The 25031-nt window shown below is 39.5% G+C and overlaps 1 protein-coding gene across 1 annotated transcript in view; it reads right to left on the bottom strand.

Moving 5' to 3' along the window:
* The window catches only part of SLC2A12 (solute carrier family 2 (facilitated glucose transporter), member 12), a 75978-nt gene that overhangs the window by 43103 nt on the left and 7844 nt on the right, over window positions 1-25031 (bottom strand). The window contains exon 2 of the mRNA XM_006834718.1: window positions 5289-6629. Within this exon, the coding sequence (XP_006834781.1) occupies window positions 5289-6629 (1341 nt within the window). The remainder of the gene's footprint in view (window positions 1-5288; window positions 6630-25031) is intronic.

Here is a 25031-nt window from a genome sequence, read left to right as displayed (position 1 = left end):
TCTTCTCTGACATCCTTTTTGGTCTATTTTTTTCTTCCCTGTCTTCTTAATGGCCACTTGCTTTCTTCATGTATGGTGTTTTTGATGTTATACCACAATTCTTCTAGTCTTCAGTCATTTGTGTCTAATGCATCAAATCTGTTCTTGAGATGGTCTTTAAATTCAGGTCTAAATTTAGACTAAATTTATATTAAATTATATCCAGTTTTAAATTGATTTATATTAAATTTAGATTAAAGTTAGTCTGAAGGCTATATTTTAGCTCCCATATACTTGTTTTAAATTCCTTCAGCTTTAACCTGAACTTGCATAAAAGCAAAATCCAGTCTGTCCCTGGCCATGTTTTGTATGATGATGTTTAGTTTCTCCATTGTCTCTTCCCACAGATGTAGTCAATTTGATTGCTGTGTATTCTATCTGGTGAGGTCCATGTGTATATTTGCCTTTTATCTTGTTGAAAACAGATGTTTGCAGTGAGTAAGTTGTGGGTCTTGCAAAATTCTATCAAGCAATCTCAGCATCATTCTATCACCAAGGCTATATATTCCTCTTGTGACCACCTTTCATGTTCCAATAACTAGTATTCATCAATGCATCCTGACTGCATGGTTGTTCAATTTCAGACTGAAGAAGTTGATAGAATTCTTCAATTTCATCTTCATTGGCTTCAATGGTTGAAGCATGAGTAATGATAGTATTAGCAGGTCTTCCTTACAGGCCGATGGACATTATTCTATCACAGCTAGGTCTTGAAATGCTCTTTTATTCTGAAGTATGTGATGCCATTCTTCTTGAGTATGTCCTTCCTGGCACAATAAACCATATAATTATCTCATTCAAAATGGTCAATACCAGTCCATTTCAGCTCACTAATGCCTAGGATATTGATCTGTACGCACTCCATTTCATTTTAAAAGACTTCCTATTTTCCTAGACTCATACTTCCTACACTCCATGTTCTGATTCATAATGAATGCTTGCAATTGTTTCTTTCATTAGGAGTTATGCCCCATTAGCAAATGAAAATCTTGAAAGCTATGCTCCTTCTACATAATTAAGCTCAATTCTCCTTTGAGAAGGCAGTTCTTCCCCATTTGTATTTTGAGTGCCTTTCAACATAAGGAGCTAATTTTCTGGCACTTTATCAAACAATGTTCTACTGTTATTCCTAAAGTTTTCAGTGATCCGCATCTCCACTTTCCTAGTCTCTTTTAGTCTGGAAGCTCTCTTGAAACCTGTCTACCATGGGTGAACATACTGGTATTTACCGTCCAGTATCACAGAAAACCACAAGCCTCCATAGTATGACAAAGTGACAGACAGATGAGCAGAGGAGAGACAAACTAGGCTCTATAATGCATCTTGAGTAAAATCATTTAATAGTCTGATAGGAATGAACAATACACACTGTTTTAATCTACTCTTACTTCAAATGTATACCCATGAAGAGAGGTGAATTAAAATAGTTACCATTTACTACCAAGATCAGTATGGGACTGTCTATTCGTGCACTGGAGTCCTGGTGTGGCGCTACAGAAAAGCACTGGGCCACAAACTGGGTCAGTTTGAATCTCAAGATTGGTATTCAAACCCACCAGTCCCTCCCTGCAAACCTGATGTAGGGTTGCTATGAGTCTGAACTGACTCAATAACTCTTAACAACAGCAACAATTCTTAATTGTACAAATCTGCTCAAAGAGCTCTTTAAAGCTTTATAAAGCAGGGATGTCACTTTAATGACTAATGTGTGCCTGACCCAAGTTATGGCTTCTCAACTGTCTCATATGCATGTAAAGCCTGGACAATGAAAAAAGAAAACAGAAGGACAACTAAGGCATTTTAATTGTGGTTTTAGTGAAGAATACTGAATATACTGCGGCCTGCCAGAACAACAAAAGAATCAGTCTTCAAAGTACCAGAATGCTCTTCAGCAGCTAGTGTGGCAAGACTCAGACTTGCTTATTTTGGATATATTATTAAGAAAAACCAATCACTAGAAAACGATCTCATGTTGGTAGAAATATACTTCTAGGAAACAGTTCGTTAATATTTGCCATTTTTTAATCGTAAGATGAGTTCTGGTATGGCACTGTAGGATAAGTATTGGACTGCAAGTTCAGTGTGAACCACAATGCTGTCAGTTCAAACTAATCAGCTGCTTCTTGGAAACCCTATACAGGGGTTATGAATTGGAACCAACTTGACTGCACTCAACAACAACAACAGTCTTAAGAAGCAAGGTAATGGTTCAAGAGTAATTCAGAGTGCTTAGAAATGTGTGATGTTATGATGCTTACTCTATCTGTCCATGTACCATCCTTATGGCATTGTAATGTTAATGTATGCAAAGGTATTTGACTGTTTGATCATAACAAATTATGACTAACATTGTGAAGCATGAAAATTCCAGAACATTTCATTGGTGCTCATGTGAAACCTGTACATAGCCCAAGAAGCAGTCATTCAAACAGAACAAGAGGATACTGAGGGGTAGGTGGTATCTCTTCATGACATTGATTCAATCTATGCTGAGCAAATAGTCTGAGAAGTTGGACTATATGAAGAAGTATGAGGCATCAGGATTGGTGGAAGATTCATTAACAACTTTTGATATGCATATGGCACAACCATGCTGGCTCAAAATGAAGAGGACTTAAAGCACTCATTGATGAAGATCAAAGGATACAGCCTTCCATCTGGATTACAACTCAGTGTAAAGAAAACAATCAGATCAATAAATAACATCATCATAAAAAGAGAAACCATTGAAGTTATCAAAGATTTAATTTTACCTGGCTCCACAATCAGCACTCATGGAAGCAGCAGTCAAGAAGTCAATTTGAATTGGGTAAATATGTGGCAAAAGACCTCTTTAGAGTGTAAAAGGCAAAGATGTCACTTTGAAGACCAAGGGTGTGCTTGATCTAAGTATGGTATTTTCAGCCACTTCATATGGAGTCCTGGTGTGGTGCTCTGGTTAATGTGCCAGACTGCAAAGCCGTTTGAACTGCAAGGTTGGTGGTTCAAGCTCACCAGCTGCTCCTAGGAAACCCTCTATAGGGTCGCTATGGGTCAGAATCGACTTGACAGCACTTAACAACAACAACAACATATGAGTGGGAAAGTTGGACAATGAAAAAAGATGATCAAAGAAGAATTTATGCATTTGAATTATGGTGTTAGTGAAGAATATTGAATATATAATAAACAGTCAGAAGAACAAACAAACCTTGTCTTGGAAAAGGTGCAGCCAAAATGCTCCTGGGAAGCAAGATGGCGAGACTTCATCTCAGGTACTTTGGACATGCTATCAAGAGGGACCAGTCCTTGGAAAAGGACTTCATGCTTGGTAAAGCAGAAGGTCAGTGAAAAAGAAGAAACCCCCCAAGGAGATGGATTGACATAGTGGCAGCAACAATGGACTCAAATGTAACAACCATTATGAAGATGGTGAAGGACCGGGAAGTGTTTTGCTGTGTTGTTGGTAGGGTCCCTGTGAGACAGAAATGACTCAATGGGAAGTGTTTACTCTAGTTAGCCACCTGTTACTTTGGGGAAAATATACTGACCAGATGAAAGGTCAGCTTCTAGTCATCCATGATTTGGATCATGTAATCCTATCTTGCCACAGTCTGATTGTACTGAGGTAGACCTGAACAACAACCTATGACTTGGCATAATCAAGAGCAGCGTCAATCACATATTCTCTTTCTTTTTCTCTCTCTCCCTGGAATGTGAATGAATCAATATTTAGGGACTGAATTCACGTAGAAGTAGGAGTAGAAGCTGAATGATAGGATTGAGATTTGGTGCTAGAGAGGGCATATTGGCCCGGTACAGGTCCAGTTATACATTAACTAAGGTTTAAGCAGGATGAAGTTGCAGGTTGCTGACCAGAACAAAGCAATGCAGTAGGTGTATGTAGCTCAGTTCATTCCACTATAGTTTTCTTTAGGACAGAAACAATACTATTCTCATTTCAAATGTTGTTTCCCCAACATTTAGCATAGCTTCTGGTTATTAAAAAATAATCTACTCAATATGTGCCACTTGAATAGTGAATGAGTTAGCTGTGGATCACCAGAGTGAGATTTTATAAACTCCTGTTGTTGAGTGAGCTCTAAAGTAATGTTTTTTTCCAGAAACACTGTCTAGCTCCCTGGCATGGGAAACTTAATTTTTATTAATGAGATTCCTTCTCCCTCAATACATTATACATTATTCTTGACCCTATAATACTGCCTTTTATATGAGTACATTTGTTTGATACCTTGATCCTTGTAAATAAGTTTCAACACCAACTCTAAGCAAGAGAGAGAGGAGGAAGAGTGTAAGAGGAGAAAAGCAAAGAAAGAGAGAGAAACTACCCAAGTTTTTTAAGCATGATTTCTTTTTCCTTGAAAAATGTTTAAGAGATCTATGGCAACCTTACTTCAGAAAGGTGTAGACTTTGTTGTTGTTGTAAAGTGCCGTCAAGTCGGTTCCAACCCATAGCGACCCTATATAGGGTTTCCGAGGAGCAGCTGGTGAGCTTGAACCAGCGACCTTGCAGTTCAAACGGCTTTGCTGTCTGGCACATTAACCCACAGTGCCACACCAGGACTCCCGGATATGAGACAAAGACGAAAGCATTTCAACAAATAACCTATTCTACTAAATCCTCCTCCAGGAGAGTTTGCACAAGAGGCTTATTGCAACCTTGTGTGGGCATAGTCTGGTTATAAAAAACAAAACAGCCTTGTGACTAGCTGTCTGTGACTTATTCATATTGTTTTGAATGAGAGTAACTAGACTCCCGTTCTCCTGTTTAATGGACAAGAGTAGAGTGCTCAGGGAGGTTAGTCTACTGAATAAAATGTACCAACTAATCATTCTCTTCATTTTTAATGAAATGCATCCACTCTTGTATCCTTTAGAAAAATCTAAACACTTGATTAATATTTTCTTTCATGTATGAAGTAACTCAGAAATGATTTGAAGGAAAATGTTACTCCAAGAAACTTTGCTTTTATGAAACAACATACTCTCTTGCATAGTAAATATCATTCAAAGTCAGGTTCATCATCAATTGGTTGGAGTTAAAGATAATGAGGAGACTATCTTTAGATTGAATATTACCCCGTACTTTTCACAAGCATAGTTTCCATATTAGCAGAAACACCAGGTAGTCACTATTATCCTTGTCTTGCTTCTAGTAGTTATATGCCCAGGATGCCCTGAGAAGCCCAAAGCAATACATTAACATTTACAGAGAGAGTGAAGTAAGAAATATAAAATAAAATACTTACTTGGTCCTAGACCAATTGAAAAAGCAGCAACATAAGCAAGCAAGCTGGCTAAGGAGAGCCATTTCAAAAAAACTGGAACTTCTCCTGGGTCTGTGACTATTTGGTATCCAGTTTGGCTTAGTCCGGCATTTGGTAAAGATGTCAGAGTCATCTCTTCTTTCTTATTCACATCATTTCTCATGGGCGTTAGGGAGCTCCAACCATGAGAAGTGATCCCTTTAAAGGGTTCTCCAAGACTGCTGTTATTGGTTGAGAGATTTCCCAGTCCGTAAAAGACAGACTCATCCAAGGACAGGTTGATAGGACTGTGGCTTCTGCAGATATTGGTGAAGTTCATGTGGATGTTGAGATTCACTATGCCCATGGTCATCAACGAAGCCGCCATCACAGAGGAGCCTATGCAGAGGAAAGTTTTGCTCCCAATGTGGTCTACAAGAAGACTGGCTGGGATAGTGCTGATGACCTTGACAACCCCAACCCCAGTAGAGGCTAGGCTCGCTGCCTCATTGCTTTGAAAGCCAACTGATTTCAAGACAGTTGATGCATAGAATAATATGTTTGGCTGCCCAGTAATTTGTACAAAAAACACCAACGTTAGGCCTATCATGATTCGGGTTCTCATGTTGTCCTTTGATCGAAACAGATCCCAAAAACGATACTGATATTCATCTTTAAGGGAAGATTTTATCGCTGTGAGTTCCTCAGTTGTGTCTGAGATCGCTCTTAACCTTCCAAGAACCTTGCTAGCAGCTTCTTCCTTCCCTTTCATCACCAGAAACCGAGGGCTTGGAGGAAGGAAGTACATTGCAATTGCTTGCACAACTCCCAAGGGAATAACAAGACCGAACATATATTTCCAGCCGTGGGAAACATTGGCAAATGCGTAATTGGAGACATAGGCAAAAAGAATGCCAATGACAATCATAAGTTCATTCAGTGACACCAGAAGACCTCTTCTGTGCTGGGGGGCAATCTCTGCGATGTAAACACAGGTGGCGATCGAAGAGAGGGAAATGGAGATGCCGAGAGCGATGCGTCCCACGATGAGAATCGTATACGATAGATGGAGGATAAGGATTAAGCTTCCTAGTCCAAGGAGACAGGACGACAAGATAATAGCAGCTCTTCTTCCACATTTGTCTATCAGGACCCCTCCGGTGAGAGAAGCCAAAAAAGCCCCGATGAGTAGGGCGCTCACAACCATTTCCTGCTCATGGCAGGTCAGGGCTAATTCGGTTCTTATCTGCAGAAGTGCCCCAGAGATGAGGCCGAGTTCATAACCCACCAGGAGACCACTGACAGCAGCTGTGACAGAGGACAGGAAAGTCAACATGCCGCAGCCTGCAGGCAGAGAGGAGAAGGAAAGGTCAGGTTGGAATGATTGTTTAAAACATTTTATGTCTCAGAGTCCGAAGCTTAACCTTAAGTCATTCTTTCATAGCACTGAGTTTGAACACATACACACACACACATTCACAATTTCAATGAAACAGTGTACTAACAAAAAAGTCATATATAGGAGGAAAAATAGTTTTCTTTCTGTTTTGGGGTGGAGAGGAGTAGGGAAACTTCCTTCTGTTTCTGATGTTGAGGGTGTTTTTCCTTTAGAGCAGACAGCTCTGCATAAGAAAAGCAGATGATATAGAACACTGAACACATAAGAATACCATTTAGTTTATGACTTCAAATTCAAATAGCCCAATTCCCTAAAGACACCTTCTGAGGGAAGGACTGAGGGTAGGAACCTCCAGAACTGCTGTAATAGTCTTCATGATATAAGCCAGCTGAGTCGACCCCAACTCATGGCAACTTCAGGGATCCAGAGTCGAACTGGTCTTCAGGTTGGGGACTTGGGGAGAAGTAGATTGCTAGGTCTTTCTTCTGTATAGACTTCTGTATAGAGCTTCTGTATAGACTTGAGCCTTCAACCGTTTAGTTAGCAGACTAGCATTTGACCACGTACAACACCCAGGAGGGTTAAAAATAAAGGGCTTTCTCTGAAGAACATAAGGATGTGAGGTGAGGGAGGAGGTTGTGAGTATTGTTGAGTACCTGAGCCAAATCAAGCTTGAGTTAGAAAGAAGGAATGAATGAATGGATGCAGGGTGGGAACAAACAATACTCATTTCCGTCTCTGAGGAAGGAGAACTAAACATTAGGAGATGAACAAAAGGAGCTTGAACTTTGTATTGTTATTTATTTTTATAGTAAAATAGGAAGAAAAATATAAAAATATCAAGAGTTAATAGTTTTGGTGATAGGTACATAGGTGTTTGTTACATTATATGTTTGTAACTTGTCAAAATTATCAACAAGAACAACAGAAAGCAAAAAGTAGCATAAGTAGGCACAGGAAACAGCAATTTGAAGGCCTTAGGAGAAGTAAGGGGTCTGGGTGTGGACTACAAGGTCGGTCGGTTTGAACTGCAAAGCCAGCAGTTCAAGCTCACTAGCCGCTCCTTGGAAACTCTGTACAGGGTAGCTATGAGTTGGAACTGACTCGACAGCACTTAACAACAACAACAAGAGAAATAAACTCTTGCTATGTTTTAGGCTCTATCAGATGGCCAGAACAGCTGATGAAAGGGCATAAAATAGACTTGGAGAGGTAGGCGGGAGATGGCATAAAATAATTTAGATAGGTAAGGAGGGGGTACCTTGCAGACCATGCTAAACATTTTTTTTATTGTCTCCCACCTATAATGGGGTTGATACCCATTGAATGATATGCAAGGCATTGATGCTGGGGGGTTCTTGTGTTTTAGGACTACTTTGGTGCTGGTTTATTGTTATTTAAAGAAGTCCTGGTGTGGCTCTGTAGGATAAGTATTGGACGGCTAACTACAAATTTGGCAGTTCAAACCTATCAGCCACTCCTTGGAACCGACTTGACCACACACAACAAGAAAGTCACCATGAATTTGAACCAATTCAGTGATAGCTAACGACAACATTGCTGCTGTTTTCATCACCCGTCTGTCAGTTTATCACAATGTGGTGGCTTGTGGGTGGCTGTGATCCTGGAAGCTGTGCTGCCCATGTGTCAACTCCAGCAGGGTCACCCACAGTGAGCAGCTTTCAGTGAACTTCCACATGACAACAAACTAGAACAAGAGACCTGGTGATCTACTTCTGAACATTAACCAGTGAAAACCATATGGGTCCCAGCAGAGCATTATCCAGCCAGCTTGCTTTGGGCATTATCTTCAGAAGGGATTCAGTTGCCAACGTGGGACATCCTGTTTGTTGACCAAGAGGGCCCACGACGGCAATGGAGTTCCTCAGAGAGAAGGATTGGTAAAGATGGACTGGAAAATGCTGCTACGAGAAGACCATTTCCTTAAGACGCAACAGCAATAGTAGGGAGGAGTTTGATGTCTTAGTTTGACAAAAGGAGATGGTAACTTGGACTTGGTTATTAAGAGTGGACAAATTCAAGATTTATTTTGAAGGTCAAAATGAGTATACTTTCTCATAAACTGGATGTGAAGGGTAATGAAATGGGTCAGAACTTGTAATGGTAATTTAATGTTCCAACTTGGCTAGACTATCATCATTGTTAAATGCCATAGACTCATAGTGACCCTGTACAGGGTTTTCAAGGAGCAGCTGGTGGGTTTGAACCACTGACCTTGTGGTTAGCAGTCCATACAGTCCATACAGTGTCATACCAGACTCTGGTGCCAAGTTATTTAGTCAAACACTAATCTAGATGTTGCTAAGAAATACTTACAAGTAATTAGCATTTAGATCAGTTGGCCTTAAGCAAGCGATTATTCTCCATAATGTGGGTGGGCCTCAGCCAATCAGTTGAAGACCTTTAGAGCAATACTGAAGGTTTTTTAGAGAGAGGATTCTGCCTCCAAGCTACAAATAGGTGTTACTGTTGTTGTTAAGTGTCGTTGAGTCAATTCTGACCCACAGACTGTAATCTTTAGGGGAGGACATCACTGGGGCTTTCTCCCTCAGAATGGAGTGGTTGGTGAGGTCAAGCCTAGACATTTTGGTTAGCAGCCAAGTGCTTAACCATCACTCCACCAGGCCTTCTTAATGCTAAATGCTTTATGACAAAGTTCAACAGGTATTTTGTTCATGGCCTCCTTTTTGGGTGGGGAGGGGAGCTTCCTTTATGTTCTTCTCCCATGAAAAGCCATTAAACAGAGTTCCACACCAGGTCTCCAATATGAACTAGCTGGCTACAAAAATAATGTGGAGACCAGGTCTCCATATCAAGTAAATCCAAAGCACCACACTGGCAAGCAGTGTTTATTTCTTCTTATGTAATGGTTAGCATTATCTAATGTTAATATTAAGATTACATAATGTTCAACCATTTCAAGAGGTAGCATATGATCAAGAACCAATGGTACTGAAGGAAGAACTCCAAGTGACACCAATGGCATTGTCAAAGAACAAGGCTCTTGGAATTGATGGAATACAAATATAAATGTTTCAACGACTGGAGGCTCTCACTCATCTATGCCAAAAAATGTGGAAGATCGCTACCTGGTCAATTGATTGGAAGAGATCCATATTTTTCTTCATTCCAAAGAGAGGTCACCCAATCATATGAGGAAATCATCAGACAATATCATTCATATCACATGCAAGTAAAATTTTGCTAAAGGTATTTCAAAGATGGCTGCAACAGTACAACAACAGGGAGTTTTAAGAAAGTCAAGCTGGATTCGAAAGAAAAAATGAAACTATGGATATTACTGCTAATGTGGATGGATCTTAGATGAAAGCAGAGAATACCAGAAAGATGTTTACCTGTGCTTTATTGACAATGGAAAGTTTTTCAACTGTGGATCATGACATAGACCAAGCAGCAGTCGTTTTGAACAGAACAAGGGGACCCTGAATGGTTTAAAATCAGAAAAGGTGAGTATTCTTTCACCTATTCAATCTGTATGCTGAGTAAATGATCTGAGAAACTGGTATCAGAATTGTTGGAAGACTCATTAACAACCTGTGATATGCAGATGAAACAACCTTACACTCTTAAAGTGAAGAGGACTTAAAATATTAATGAAGATCAAAGACTATAGCCTTCGTACGGATTGAAAGCTCTTAATATAAAGAAAAACAAAAAGCCTAGAAAAACAAATAACATCATGATAAATGGATAAAGGACTGAATTTGTCAAATACTTCATTTTGCTTGGACATATAATCAACGCTTGAGTCCATCGATGCTGCTACTTGGCCAATCCATCTCGTTGGGGGATCTTCCTCTTTTTCTCTGACCCTCCACCTTAACAAACATATCCTTTTCCAGGGACTGGTCTCTCCTGACAATATGTCCGAAGTATGAGAGATGAAGTTTGGCCATCTTGGCCTCCAAGGAGTACTCTGGCTGCACTTCTTCCAACACAGACCTGATGGTTCTTTTGGCAGCCCATGGCACTTTCAATATTCTCCTCCAACACCAAAGCTCAAATGCATCAATTCTTCTATGGTTTTCCTTATTTACTGTCCAGCTTTCACATGCATATGAGGTTATTGAAAACACCATGGCTTGGGTCAGGTGCATCTTAGTCCTCAGGCTGACATCTTTGTTCTTCAACACTTTAAAAAGGTCTTGTGCAGCAGATTTGCCTAATGCAATACATTGCTTGATTTCTTGACTGCTGCTTCCATGAGTGTTGATAGTTGATTCAAGAAGAATGAAGTCCTTGACAACTTCAATCTTTTCTCCATTGATAAGAATGTTGTTTATTGGTCCAGAGGATTTTTGTTTTCTTGAAATTGAGATGCAATCCATAGTGAAGGCTGTGCTCTCTGATCTTCATCAGTAAATGTTTTAAGTCCTCTTCACTTTCAGCAAGCAAGGTTGTATCATCTGCATATCGCAGATTGTTAGTAAGTTTTTCCCCAATCTTGATGCCTCATTTTTCTTCATATAATCCACCTTCTCAGATTATTTGCTCCTGCAGTGTTTCATTCTGCTGTGCATAAGTCGCTATGAGTCGGTACCAACTTAATCGCACCTAACAACAACAACAAACCAATCAGTGTTCATGGAAGCAGCAGTCAAGAAATCAAATGACATATTACATTAGGAAAACCTGCTGCACAAGACCTCTTTGAACTGTTCAATAGCAAACATAACAGTTTGAGGTTGAATGTGTGCTTGCTCCAAGTCATGGTATTTTCAATTGCCTCATATGCATTTGAGAGAAGTACAATGATTATAGAAAACATGAGAAAAATTCATGCACTTGAGTTATAGTGTTGTAGAATAATATTGAAGGTACCATGGACTACCAGAGAACAAACAAATCTGTGTTGAAAAGTACAGCTAGGATGTTCCTTTGAAACCAGAATGGTGAGACTTTGTCTCTTATATTTCAGGCCTATTATTAGGAGGGACCAGTCCCTCAAGAAGGACATCATACTTGGTAAAGTGAAGGGTCAGTGAAAAAGAGGAAGATCCCAATGAGATGGATTGACACAGTGGCAGCAGCAATGGGCTCAAATGTAATAATTGTGAAGGTGGCACAGGACTGGAGAGTGTTTCATTCTTTTGTGAATAGGGTCACAATGAGTTTCAGCAACTTCATTGCCCCATCACATTGGGCCTTTTCATGAATTCCTAATTCATTTGCTTTCAAGTTGACAGTACCTACTTGAGGACTAAGGTGCGCCTGACCATGGAATTTTCAATAACCTCATATGCATGCAAAAGTTGGACAGTGAATAAGGAAAACCGTAGAAGAATTGATACTTTTGAGTTAAGGTGTTGGAGGAGAATATTGAAAGTGTCATGGGCTGCCTACAGAACCAACAGATCTGTATTGGAAGAAGTGCAGCCAGAGTGCTCCTTGGAGGCCAAGATGGCCAAACTTTGTCTCTCATACTTCGGACATATTGTCAGGATGGACCAGTCGCTGGAGAAGGATATCATGTTTGGTAAGGTGGAGGGTCAGAGAAAAAGAGGAAGACCCCCAACGAGCTGGATTGGCAACGTGGCAGCATCGATGGGCTCAAGCATAGCAACGACTGTGAGGTTGGCCCAGGTCCGGGCAGCGTTTTGTTCTGTTGTGTATAGGGTTGCTGTAAGTCAGTACCAACTCGATGGCACCTAACAACAACAACAACTTAAATGGGCATGCATTATGAAAAATTCCTCCTATGATTTTAACTTGAGATTTCTATAGTTTTTTCACAATGGTAAAGAAACATTGCATTAGTTTGTGGAAGCTCTCTCACTGTACAAGTTGATTTTAATTGCAACTTTTTTGCATATATTGAGCCAAGACCCCATTTCAGGCAGATTTTTCTAATTAGCACTGCACAAAGTTCCCAACCCTGACCTGACATCACTGAAGAGGAAGGTACAGGCAGGGGCATTCTGGGTAAAATAATTTGGATGCAGAGGAGCGCTGGTGGTATAAATGGTTATGTGATGGACTGCTAGACGCAAGGTTGCTAGAACTTACACAGAGGATCCGTACAAGAAAATCCTGGTGATCTGTACCTGCAAAGATGACAGCCTAGAACACCCTATTGGGCACTGTTATTCTTTCTCATGGGACCCGCTATGACTTAGAGTCAATTTGATGGCAACCGACAACAACGACCCAAGAGCTCAAGCAGATTGGGCAGCCATGAGTCGTAAGAGCTTCTAAGATACAATTACTTCTGAGGGAAGCAAACTTCAAGAGTTTTAAAGTTAAATTACATTTGATTTGCTTACGGAGAAAAAAAATACTTCTACAAGTCAACTGAATGACTGCATATTTTTCTCTGACATTTTGGCAGAATGGTATAAAATGAGTCATTGTTCAAAAAAAAGTAAAGAAGTCTCCTAAAATTAGGAGTATGAAAATTATTTAATTTTAGATATCATTTCTATCTAAACTGAATTTAAAAATCAATGATACAGGACAAATGATGCCAATGAGCAAATAAAAAAAACACAATGAAGCAACGATAAAAATCCATGTGAATTTATTATTCACCAGGAAGGTAATCGGCTTGAATTGGTGTTTCAGTTTGGAAGTGCTTGGCGGGATTTCAAATAATGTGCCTTTGCAACAAGACTGCATACTTTGAGAGAAGATAGGATGAGAAATAAAACTCAGTTGGCATTTGGTCAAATCGCCTCGGGGAAGAAGATGATTCCAATTTTTCTCTTTTCTCACCACTAACTTGGTATTCTTTAAGTGGCTTTTATTACATTTGTTTTGTTCAATAACTCATGCTTCAAGGGGAAACTGTTCATAAGAAAAAAAGAACTATGCAGCCCTGACTTCACACTGTTAAAAAATCTTATAAAACCAGTTCTTGCTCACACACTCTGAGTAAATAACTGATTCTAACTCCTGGAAATGGAACTTAACTGCACACTAATGCTGGTGGTGTGGTGTGGTGTGGTGGGGGGAGACAGTTTGGAGCTCTTAGAACTTCTTAAATCATGAAGCAAAAGAGTATTTGGATTTCTCCTAATTAGAAACTGGTATTGATGAAGTCATTTTTCAATTCCTTATGAATGAAAAATAAAATCTCACATATCCACAACAATTAAAAACTGTATTTTAAAACAGATTGATTCATCTTTTATATGAACATGGAAATTTGAGCTTCCTAGGACTGCTCTAGGCTGGACCCATTGTATTTTGGATTTTTTCCACAACTAGTACAAACCACTTCCCTTCCCCACCACACACAAAAGAGGAATAATAATGATCCAAAACAGTTTCCTTGAAGTTGAGTCCAAGTTATGGAGAATCCATGTCTGTCAAGTAGAACTGTGATCCAGGGTGTTTCCAATGGCTGGTATTTCAGAAGTGGATCACCAGCCTTTTCTTCCAATGCCCCAAACATATTAACTATTGTGCCACCAGTGTTTTCTAGTGAAAGATTCAGATCACTGAAAAGTATCCCACCAAAAATACCAAGAGAAGACTTCGAGCAAGATGTCAGCCTAGGCAGACACATACACTTACCTCTCCAACAAAGATATGGCAGACCAAATGAAACAGACAGAGAGGACAATCCTACAACACAGAGCTTCAGAGGAATGGTTATAGAAGTGGACTGAATGAATACCTGCTGAGAAGTGGAGAAAGAAGGAAACTGATTGGTGAACAGACAGCCAACCAGACACAGTGCAGCCTTGGCGGACTTACAGAAGCAACTTTGGAGAGACAGGTGACAAACTGATGATGCAGATTTACACAGACAAAGAAAAGGTTTGATTCCTTCTTGTTCCCTAAACTGTACTGAATAACAGAGATGAAGCTATCCCCCACCCTTATTTACCCACAGGGCAAACCCTAGGAGTTCAGCACCATGTGGTTTGAGTCAGTGTTAGCCGGGTGCCTACTGTACTGCCTTGGCACCTATATTCAGGCGGGCTCTGATCCAGATCTATGGAACCCACAGAGATTCCAGGGCAGAATTAGGTCACCCTACCCCTAGCTTCCTTATGGGTCTGACAGACGCTGATACTAGCAACCTGAAGGGCCTCCAAAAATGACTTCTGGATTGGGTGCACTGCTCATAGACAATACCTAGACCTATGGGAACTCTCTCTAGGGCTGAGAACTCTCCTCCTCCACCTATCTCATGAGTTCCTTGGCTGGTGGGAATCCTTCAGCATTTTCTCCTTTCTGGGTCCAACAACTGCACTGGTTTTTTGTTTATTTTTTCCTTCCTGGTTTCATTGTTTTTGTTTGTTTATTCTTTCATCTCCTTCTTCCTATCTTTCCCTTCCCTTAATTTTTAGCCTTTCTATCTCTGCTTTTGTTTTTCCTTCATTTTCTCATTTCCACCCTCTTCTCCTGCTTTTTTCCCCTTGAGTTTATTTTTAACTTCTCACTAATCTCTTTCTTTTTATCTTCCCTATATCTGTTTCTTTGAACGTTTTTATCTTTCTTTTATTTTCTCTCTTATTTTTCTCTTGTACAGCTCTATTTTCCTGTCCTTCTTTTCTATTCTTAGTTATTATATTATTTTATTCTTGTTGCTTACCTATTTGAAAAAAAAAATTCCCCTCCTTTATTATAGCCTGCTTTCGCTGCTGGCTTGTTTGTTCTCTTATGTGTGTTTGCTCTTCTTGCTCCACCCACCAGAAGACACCAACTGTGCCCATATAGCTAAACCACAGCTGTACTCTCTGCAGCTCCAACCCACTGGACAAGAGCAAATACCAGCTCCTATACCACCTGATCTGGTAGCATAGTGGTTACGAATCGGACTGCAAAACTTAAGGTCAGCGGTTCGAAACTACCAGCCACTCCACGGGAGAAAGATGAGGCTTTCTACTCCCATAAAGATTTACACCCTCAGAAACCCTGTACAGGGTCTCTATGGGTCGGAACCAACTCGACGGCACTTAACAACAAATGCCACCTGATCAGTACTAAACATCAGTCAACACCAGCCAAACCTACCCTAAAGTGAGCTACATGAATTATAAGTGGCAAATGTGCACAAATTTTCATCTCTAATTATACCCACCCGGAGACAATTAGTGAGAACCTAAGAAGACATCAACATACAATCATCAATTAAATACAAATGCAATGACACCATTATGTCTCCATAACAACAGATGATTTTAGTACACACTAAGAAATGAGAGAGTGATTCAAACAGATGACCAAGATGCAGAAGTAAAAAACATTTCTGAGGAAGAAAAGATAATAGAACTACTTGAGAAAGAGTTCAAAAGATGACATTTAGGTACTTTCAAGTGATTGAGAGAAAAATTGAGGAAAGCAAAGAGAACACACAAAAATTCTTTAGAAGAATTTAGGAAATAACACAAGAACAAATAGTCAAAATAAATGCAAATTTTGAAACGGTACAAAGCCTGCAAATAGAAATTCAAAAGATTAATACTGAAATTTCAGAAATGGATAATATACTGAAAATGCAAAGGAGGAAATTTGAATCAATAGAAGTCCAAGTTGGTGACCTTGAAGATAAATATCTCAATAACAGTATGAATAAAGAATGAAGAAATTAGAAGAAATCCATGAAGAGAAACAATTTATGTGTGATCAGAATTTCAGAACAGGAGGAGACATTGGAAAGCATGGGGAAAACTGTTGAAGAGCTGCTAAAAGAAAACTTCCTGGACACCATGAAAGACGAGAAGATAACCATTCAAGAGGCTGAATGAACCCCAAACAGGATAGGCCCCAAAAGAAAATCAGCAAGACATAGCATAATCAAACTTTCCAAAACCAAAGATAAGGAAAGAATCCTGAGAGCAGTTAGGGAAGAGTGAAAAGTTACCTAGAAAAGAGAACCAGTAAGGCTAAATTCTGATTTCTCAACAGAAACCATATAAGCAAGAAAACAATAGGATCACATGTAAAAAATATGAAGAGAAAAGAACTGCTAACCAAGAATCATACACCTAGCAAAGCTTTCCCTAAAGTATAATGGAGAAATTATGATGTTTTCAGATAAATAGAAATTAAGGAATTTGTAATAACCAAACCAACTTTACAAAAAATACTGAAGGGTGTTCTTTAGACCGATAATCATCAGCAGACAATCTTAGATTAACATGTGTGACAACACCCAGGATTCAATCTCGATACAGAAATATCCAAAGTAAAACAAGCCTATAAGACTGAAAACAGGGAACCAGAGAAATCAATTTATAATGAAATCAACTACAAGGCAAAAAGACGGAATAGTGTAGTGGTAGCATAGTGGTTACAAATCGGGCTGCGAACCTTAAGGTCAGCTGTTCGAAACTACCAGCTGCTCCGTGGGAGAAAGATGAGGCTTTCTACTCCGGTAAAGATTTACACCCTCGGAAACCCTGTACAGGGTTGCTATGGGTCGGAACCAACTAGACGGCACTTAACAACAACAACAACAACAACAGAACTTCCAAATGGTGAGGAAGTCAAGTAGATTTTGAGATAAAACAGACTGTTAAGTGGGGGGAAATTAATAAATTACAGGGCAAACTCAAAGAAAATTAATATACCTTCACATCAAAATAAAAAAGAGGAAAATCAGAAAGATTTAGTAAACATTACAACAGCAATAAGGAAATGAAAAGAAAACTCACAAACAAAAAGACCTCAAGTGCCGAAATTTACATGGAACAAAGAAACTAGCAATACCACACACACACACACAAAATAAAAACACACACAGCCAAACGACAGCAATCAATTCACTACTTTCAGTAATTATTCTGTATGTAAACAGATTAAATGCACCAGTCAAGAGACAGAGAGTAGTAGAATGGATAAGAAAACAGGATTCTTTAATAAATATCTTATCTACAAGAGCCATACTGTACACAAAAAGAGAAAAATAGACTGAAAAAAAAATCAAAGAATAGAAAATATATCAAGCTAAGAGCAATCACACCACTCATCTGTCAGTTTCTCATGCTGTTGTGGATTACGTGCTGCTGTGATTCTGGAAGCTATGCCACCTGCATTTTAAATACCAGCAGGGCCAACCGTGGTGGACACATTTCAGATGAGCTTCCAGACATATCTTACTTGAATTTAGAGATTATTTCAAGAGCAGATTTGATGAATTAGACACAAGTGACTGAAGACCAGAAGAGTTGTAGGATGACATCAAGAACATCATATAGAAAAAAGCAAAAGGTCATTCAGAAGACCGGAGAGAAGGAAAAAACCAAAATGGATGTCAGAAGAGACTCTGAAGCTTGCTTTCTTGCACAGAGATGCTAAAACAAACGGAAGAAATGAGGCGGTGAAAGAGCTAAATAGGAAATTTCAAAGAGCAGCTTGAGAAGACACAATCAAATATTATAATGAAATGTGCAAGATCTGGAGCTAGAAAAGCAAAAGGGAAAAACATGCTCAGCATTTCTTAAGCTGAGGGAACTGAAGAAAACATTCAAGCTCAACTTGAAATAGTGAAAGATGCTCTGGGCAAAATAACGAACGGTGCAGAAAGCATCAAAAGAAGATGGAAGGAATACACAGAATCACTGTACCAAAAAAAAAAAAAAAAAAAAAAGTCACTGTTCAGCCATTTCAAAAGGAAGCATATGATCAAGAGCCAATGATACTGAAGGAAGAAATCCAAGCTGCATTGAAGGCACTGGCAACGAACCAGGCTCTGGGAATTGATGGAATTCAAATTGAATTCTTTCAACAAACTGATTAAACACTGGAAGCACTCACTGATCTATGCCAAGAAATTTGGAAGACACTACCTGGCCAACTGACTAGAAGAGATCCGTATTTGTGACCATTAATGCATTTGAATTATGATATTTGAGGAGAATATTAAAAGTACCATGGACTGCCAAAGGAACAAACAAATCTGTGTTGGAAGAGTACAGCCAGAATGCTCCTTGAAAGCCAGGATGGTCAGACTTCGTCTCTCACACTTAGGACATATTATCATAAGGGACCAATCCCTACAGAAGGATACCATGATTGGAAAGGTGGAGGGTCAGAGCAAAAGAGGAAGACCCCCAATGAGATGGATTTGCACAGTGATAGCATCAATGGGCTCAAACATAGCAATGATTGTGAGGTTGGTTCTGGACCAGGCAGTAAATCGTTCTGTTATGCATAGAGTCGCTATGCATCGGAACCAACTCAATAGCACCTAACAACAACTATAACAATATTTGGTGTTAATTACAAAGGCTATGGTAGAAGAGCCATAATTCATTGCACCATACTCCTCACGGAACAGTTAATTATGGAGGAAAATATTGAAGGACCACGGACTGCCAAAAGAACAAACAAATTTGTGCTAGAAGAAGTACAGTCGGAATGTTTTTTGGAAGCCAGTATGGACAGACTTCATCTCTTGTATCAGTCCCTCAAGAAGGGCGTCATTGTTGGTAAAGTGGAGGATCGGAGAAGAAAAGGAAGACCCCCAATGATTGGCACAGTGGCAGTAGCAATGGGCTCAAGCACAGCAACAATTGTGAGGTTGGCATAGGACCGGGAAGTGTTTCCTTCAGTTGTGCATAAGGTCGCTATGAGTTGGTTCTGACTCGATGGCACCTAACAATAAAGCTTATAAGCTATTGAGTAACAGAAGTAAAAATGAAATTTTAAAAATTCCTGGAATCAAATGAAAACAAAAACACAACATATCAAAACCTTTCAGACACAACAACAAAAAAAGTTCTTACAGGGCAATTTATAGCAATAAACACACACGTAATAAGAACCCAAATCAATACTCTAACCCTATATCTTGAAAAATTAGAAAAGAGCAGCAAAGTAAGCCTACATCCACCAGAAGAAGAGAAATGATAATGGTTAGAAAAGAAATAAATGAGATAGAGCACAAAAAACAATAGAAAGAATCAACAAGACATGAAGTTGCCTCTTTGAAAGGATTAATAAAACTGGCACACAAGCATCAAATCTATAAAAGAAAATAAGAAGATGATAAAAGTAATACAAATAAGGAATGAAATGGATGAGGCGGCAATAGAACCAATGGAAATAAAAAGGATAATAGCACAACACTACTAAGAATCAGGTGTCCTGGTCTGGCACCGTAGGATAAGTACCGACTGCTAACTGCAAAGCCGACAGTCCAAAGTCACCAGCCATTCCTTGGAAACTCTATACAGGATTGTCATTAGTTCGAACTGACTCAACAGCCCTTAATAACAACAACAACCAAGAACTGTACTCTGACAAATTTGAAAATCTAGAAGAAATGGACAATTTCTAGAAGCACACAACTTACCTAAACACAGACTGAAATAGAAAACTTGAACAGACCTATAACAAATGAAGAAATCGATCACATCATTAAGACTCCCAACTAAAAAAAGTCTGGGTCCAGATGGCTTTACTGGAGAATTCTACCAAACTTTCAGTGTGGAGCAGACACCAATTCTACTTAAACTATTCCAGAACATTAAAAAAGGGGGAAAACTCCCCAATTAATTTTATGAAGTGCGTATAGCCATAATACAAAAACCAAGAAAAGACATCACTAAAAAATAAAATTATACATAAATATCCCTCATGAACATAGAAAATTCTCAACAAAATCCTAATCAATAGAATCCAACAACATATAAAAAGCATATCTACAGCTTGACCAATTCGGATTCATATCAAGTATGCAGGGATGGCTCAATATTAGAAAAACAATCAATGTAATCTATCACATAAATTAAACAAAGGGAAAAAACCCACATGATCATATCAATTGATGTAGAAAAAAAACCAAAAAAACATTCAACAGAATCCAAAACCCATTCCTGGTAAAAGCACTAAACAAAATAGGACTAGATAGGAAACTTCTCAGCATAACTAAGGGCATATATACAAAACCAACAGTCCACATCACTCTGAACTAAGAAAAACTGAAAACATTCCCCTTCCAAACAGGAACCAATCAAGGACACCCTTTATCACTACTCCTATTCAATATTGTGCTGGAAGTCTTAGACAGAGTTATAAGGGGGGGAAAAGGAAATCAAAGGCATCCAAATTGGCAAAGAAGGAGTCAAACTCTATTTATTTGCAGAGGATATAGTCCTATACATAGAAATTCAAAGACTCAACAAGAAAATTATTGGAACTCACTGAAAGATTCAGCAGGGTACAAGATCAACAACCAAAAATGTGGCAGGGTGCAAGATAAACATCCAAAAATCAGTTGCACCTTTTTACACTAATAAAGAGAGCTCTGAAAAGGAAAACAATACCAATTACAATAGTCACCCCAAAGATGAAATACTTAGAATAAGTCTAACCAGAGAAATAAAAGACCTGTACAAAGAAAACTATAAGGCACTACTACAAGAAACCAAAAGAGACCTATTAAAATGGAAGAGTATACTATGCTCATGAATAGGAAGGTAAAGCATTGTGAAAATGTCAACATTTCCCCAAGGCAATCTATAGATATAAGGCAATCCCAGTCCAGATTCCAACATCAGTCCTTAAAGAGATGGAAAAACTAATCACTAACTTATCACAACATGGAAAGGAAAGAGATCTCAGATAAGCAAAGCATTATTAAAAAGAACAAAGTAGATCTCTCACTTTCAGATCTCAAAACTTACTACAGGGCCACAGAAGTCAAACCACTCTAGTACTGGTACAATGAAAGACATATAGATGAATTGAACAGAACTGAGAATCCAGAAGTAAGTTAATCGATTTTCCACAAAGAATCAAAATGCATTCAATGGGGAAGAGATAGTCTCTTTAACAAATGGTGCTGGCAAAACTGGAAATCCATTTGCCGAAGAATGAAAGAAACAAACAAATATCTCACACCATATACAAAAATGAACTCAATGTGAATTAAAGGCCTAAATGTGAAACCTAGTACTATAAAGATATCAGTGGAAAAATAGGGACAAACTTAGGGGCTGTGATACATGGCATATACCTACTATCAAACATAACTAAAAACACACAGGCAGCCAAATATTAAATATTAGACACTTAGGTATCCTAAACATTAGACACTTATGTGCATCAAACGATTTCACCAGAAGAGTGAAAAGAGAACCCACAGACTTGGAAAACAATTTGGCAATGACATATCAGACAAGGTACTTACTATTCTTTAAAATTTATAGAACACTTCAACAAGAAGAAGATAAATAATCTAATTTAAAAATAGGCAGAGGACATGAACAGACACTTCACTAAATAAGACTTTTGGTGCTGGTGGTTATATGCTGTGGAGTCGATTTCGATTCATAGCGACCCTGACCTCTGGTAAGCTAATAAACATATGAAGAAATGCTCACAATCGTTAGCTGTTAGCAAGATGCAATTCAAAATAAAAATGAGATCTCATCTTACCCCAGACTGATAACAAAGTTCCCAAAACCAAAACAACAAACGCTGTTAAGGATGTGGAAAGACTGGGACCCTCCTATATTGCTGGTGAGATAAAATAGTACAGCCGCTATGCAAAATGGTACGGCATGCCCTCAGAAAGTTGGAAATAGAAATACTGTATAAGCCAGTAATCCTGCTACTTGATATCTATCCCCAAGAAATGAGAGCCATGACATGAATAGAAATATGCACCCCATGTTCATTGCAGAACGATTCACAAGACCAAAAAGATAGAGAGAGCCTAAATGCCCATCAACAGAAGAATGGTTAAACAATCTTTGGTACATACACACAATGGAATGCCACACAATGTTGAAGAATAATGATGAATCTATGAGACACCGATAGATAACATGGATGAACCTGGAGGACATTATGCTAAGTGAAATGAGTCAATCACAAAAGGACAAATATTGCATGAGACTGCTGTTTTAAAAAGTTAAGAAAAGGTTTTCTTTTTTTAAGAAAAGGTTTTCTTGCTAAAAGTAACATTTTATGATGGTTACGGGGTGGGAGGGAAGGGAAAATCATTCATAGAGTAGATGGTAGACACATGTTAACTTGGGTAATGGGAAAGGCAATTACAAGAGGGAAGTTGACATAGGAAAGAGAAGGTAGCAGAAGGCACACTTAGGACTGAGGTGTTAAAGAGAACAGAGGTAAACACTGCTAACTCATGGTATGTAGAGGAAACTGCAATCATTGTAATGACACAAAGTGTATGATTTGCTGAATGATCTGTTCTGTAAACCTTCACTCAATTCACAATGCAAAGTTTAAAAATGAAAACACAGAAAATGCACGAGCGATTTATCTTGTGAGTTCAAGTGCATTCTGGTCAGCTACCACCAGGCATATGCCTGGGACAATGGCTGCCCAGTTCTTGCCCCAGATTAGATAGAGAGAAGGGTGATGTTAAAAATATTTAACTTCTTTGACAAGGGCACTGACTAATTAGAATAAACACCGGTTGTGTGTTGACTAGTGTCAGCCCTGCTGCTCCTTGGACTAACTAGATCCATATCTGCCAGCCGCTGCCATCCACGTCTGACGGGCTCCTACCAATGCACATCTCCCGTTGCTTGGTGGTGGTAACGTGCTGGCAAGTGAACACCTTTCTGTCCTCTTTTGATGTCATGCCATTGTTGTTGTTGTTAAGTGCCATTCAGTCAGTTCTGCATAGCAACCTTGTATAGGGTTCTGAAGGCTGTAAATCTTTGGTGGGAGCAGAAAGCCTCATCTTTGTCCCACGGAGTGGCTGGCTGACCTTAGAGTTAGCTGTCCAGTGTTTATCTCACAGAGTCACTTTGCTCCCATCATGCTATTGTTGTTGTTCGGTGCCATTGAGTCAGTTCCGACTCACAGTGACCCCATGCACAACAGAATGAAACACTGCCAAGTCCTGAGCCCTCTTCACAATTGTTGGAGCCTGTTGTTGCTGCTACTGTGGCACTCCATCTCATTGGGGATCTTCCTCTTATTTGCTGAGACTCCTGAGGGACACCCCTTAGAGTTTGCCATGAAATAGCTCCCTCCTTATAGTGGAGACAGCAGAGGGGCCATTTGCTAACACTCCACAGATACATAAAGCCTCAAATTGAGACTTTTGATTTGATTTCCAAATAAGGTTAACTATACATAGGGACCGAAGTTCTGGTGTGGTGCTGTGGGTTAATGCGCCAGACTGCAAAGTCATTTGAACTGCAAGGTCGGCAGTTCAAGCTCACCACCTGCTCCTATACAGGGTGGCTATGGGTCAGAACTGACTCAATGACACTTCACAACAACATATATATGGACCAGTCTCTGGAGAAGGAGATCATGTTTGGTAAGGTGGAGAGTCAGAGAAAAAATGGAAGATCCCCAGCGAGATGGATTGGCAAAGTGGCAGCATCAATGGACTCAAGTGTGGCAACTATTGTGAGGTTGGCCCAGAATCAGGCAGTGTTTTGTTCTGTTGAACATAGGGTTGTTATGAGTTGGTACCGACTCAATGGCACACAACAACAACAACAACAACAATAAAGTCACAGAGATATGCTGATGGGACAGAAAGAGATCTTAACGTACAAATCCAGTCTTATTACCAGACACAAGAGCTTACATTGCTTGTGGTGGAGGGGATTTCCACTCATACTAGGACAGAGTAGAACTGCCCTATAAGGTTTTTAAGGCTCTAATTTGTATGGAAGCAGACTGGCATTTCTTTCTCTCGAAGAGTGGCTAGTGGAAGAGTACCAACTGCCGACCTCATGGATAGCAGCTGAGAGCTGACTGTGTGAGTCATTTTGAACAGCCTATATCCCCAAACTAAACCTATTGCCATCGACTCAGAGTGACCCTACTGGACAAGCTAGAACTGTCCCATAGGGTTGCCGAGGCTCTAATCTTTATGGACTCAGACTGCCACAGTTTTCTCCCAGGGATGTGGTCAAAACACTGACATTTTCGGTCAGCAGTGAAGCATTTAACCACTGTGCCACCAAGCTCCCTGTCAACAGATACTGTTACTGTTGTTAAATACTATTGAATCAGTTCTGACTCATGTTGTTGTTGTTAAGTGCCCTTGAGTCAGTCCCAACCCACAGCGACCCTGTATAGGGTTTCCAAGGAGTAGCTGGTGAGCGTAAACCTCCAACCTTACAGTTCAAATGCAGTCTGGCACATTAACCCACAGCGCCATAGTGATCCTCTATAGGATTTCTGAGGAGTGCTTGGAACCACTGACTTTACTATTCAAACTGATCCTGCATTTCAGTGCATTATCCTGAAGCATCACACCTGGACTCCAACATCTAGTTGTTGTTATGAAGTGCCATCGAGTCAATTCTGACCCATAGCAACCCTGTATAGGGTTTCCAAGGAGCAGCTGGTGAGCTTGAACCACTGGCTGTGCAGTTCAAAATGACTTTGCAGTCCAGTGCGTTAAC

Source organism: Chrysochloris asiatica, unplaced genomic scaffold (assembly GCF_000296735.1).
Source record: "Chrysochloris asiatica unplaced genomic scaffold, ChrAsi1.0 scaffold00013, whole genome shotgun sequence".
Classification (NCBI taxonomy): domain Eukaryota; kingdom Metazoa; phylum Chordata; class Mammalia; order Afrosoricida; family Chrysochloridae; genus Chrysochloris; species Chrysochloris asiatica.
The sequence above is the reverse complement of the archived record's forward strand: the minus strand, read 5'-3'. Positions and strand labels throughout refer to the sequence as shown.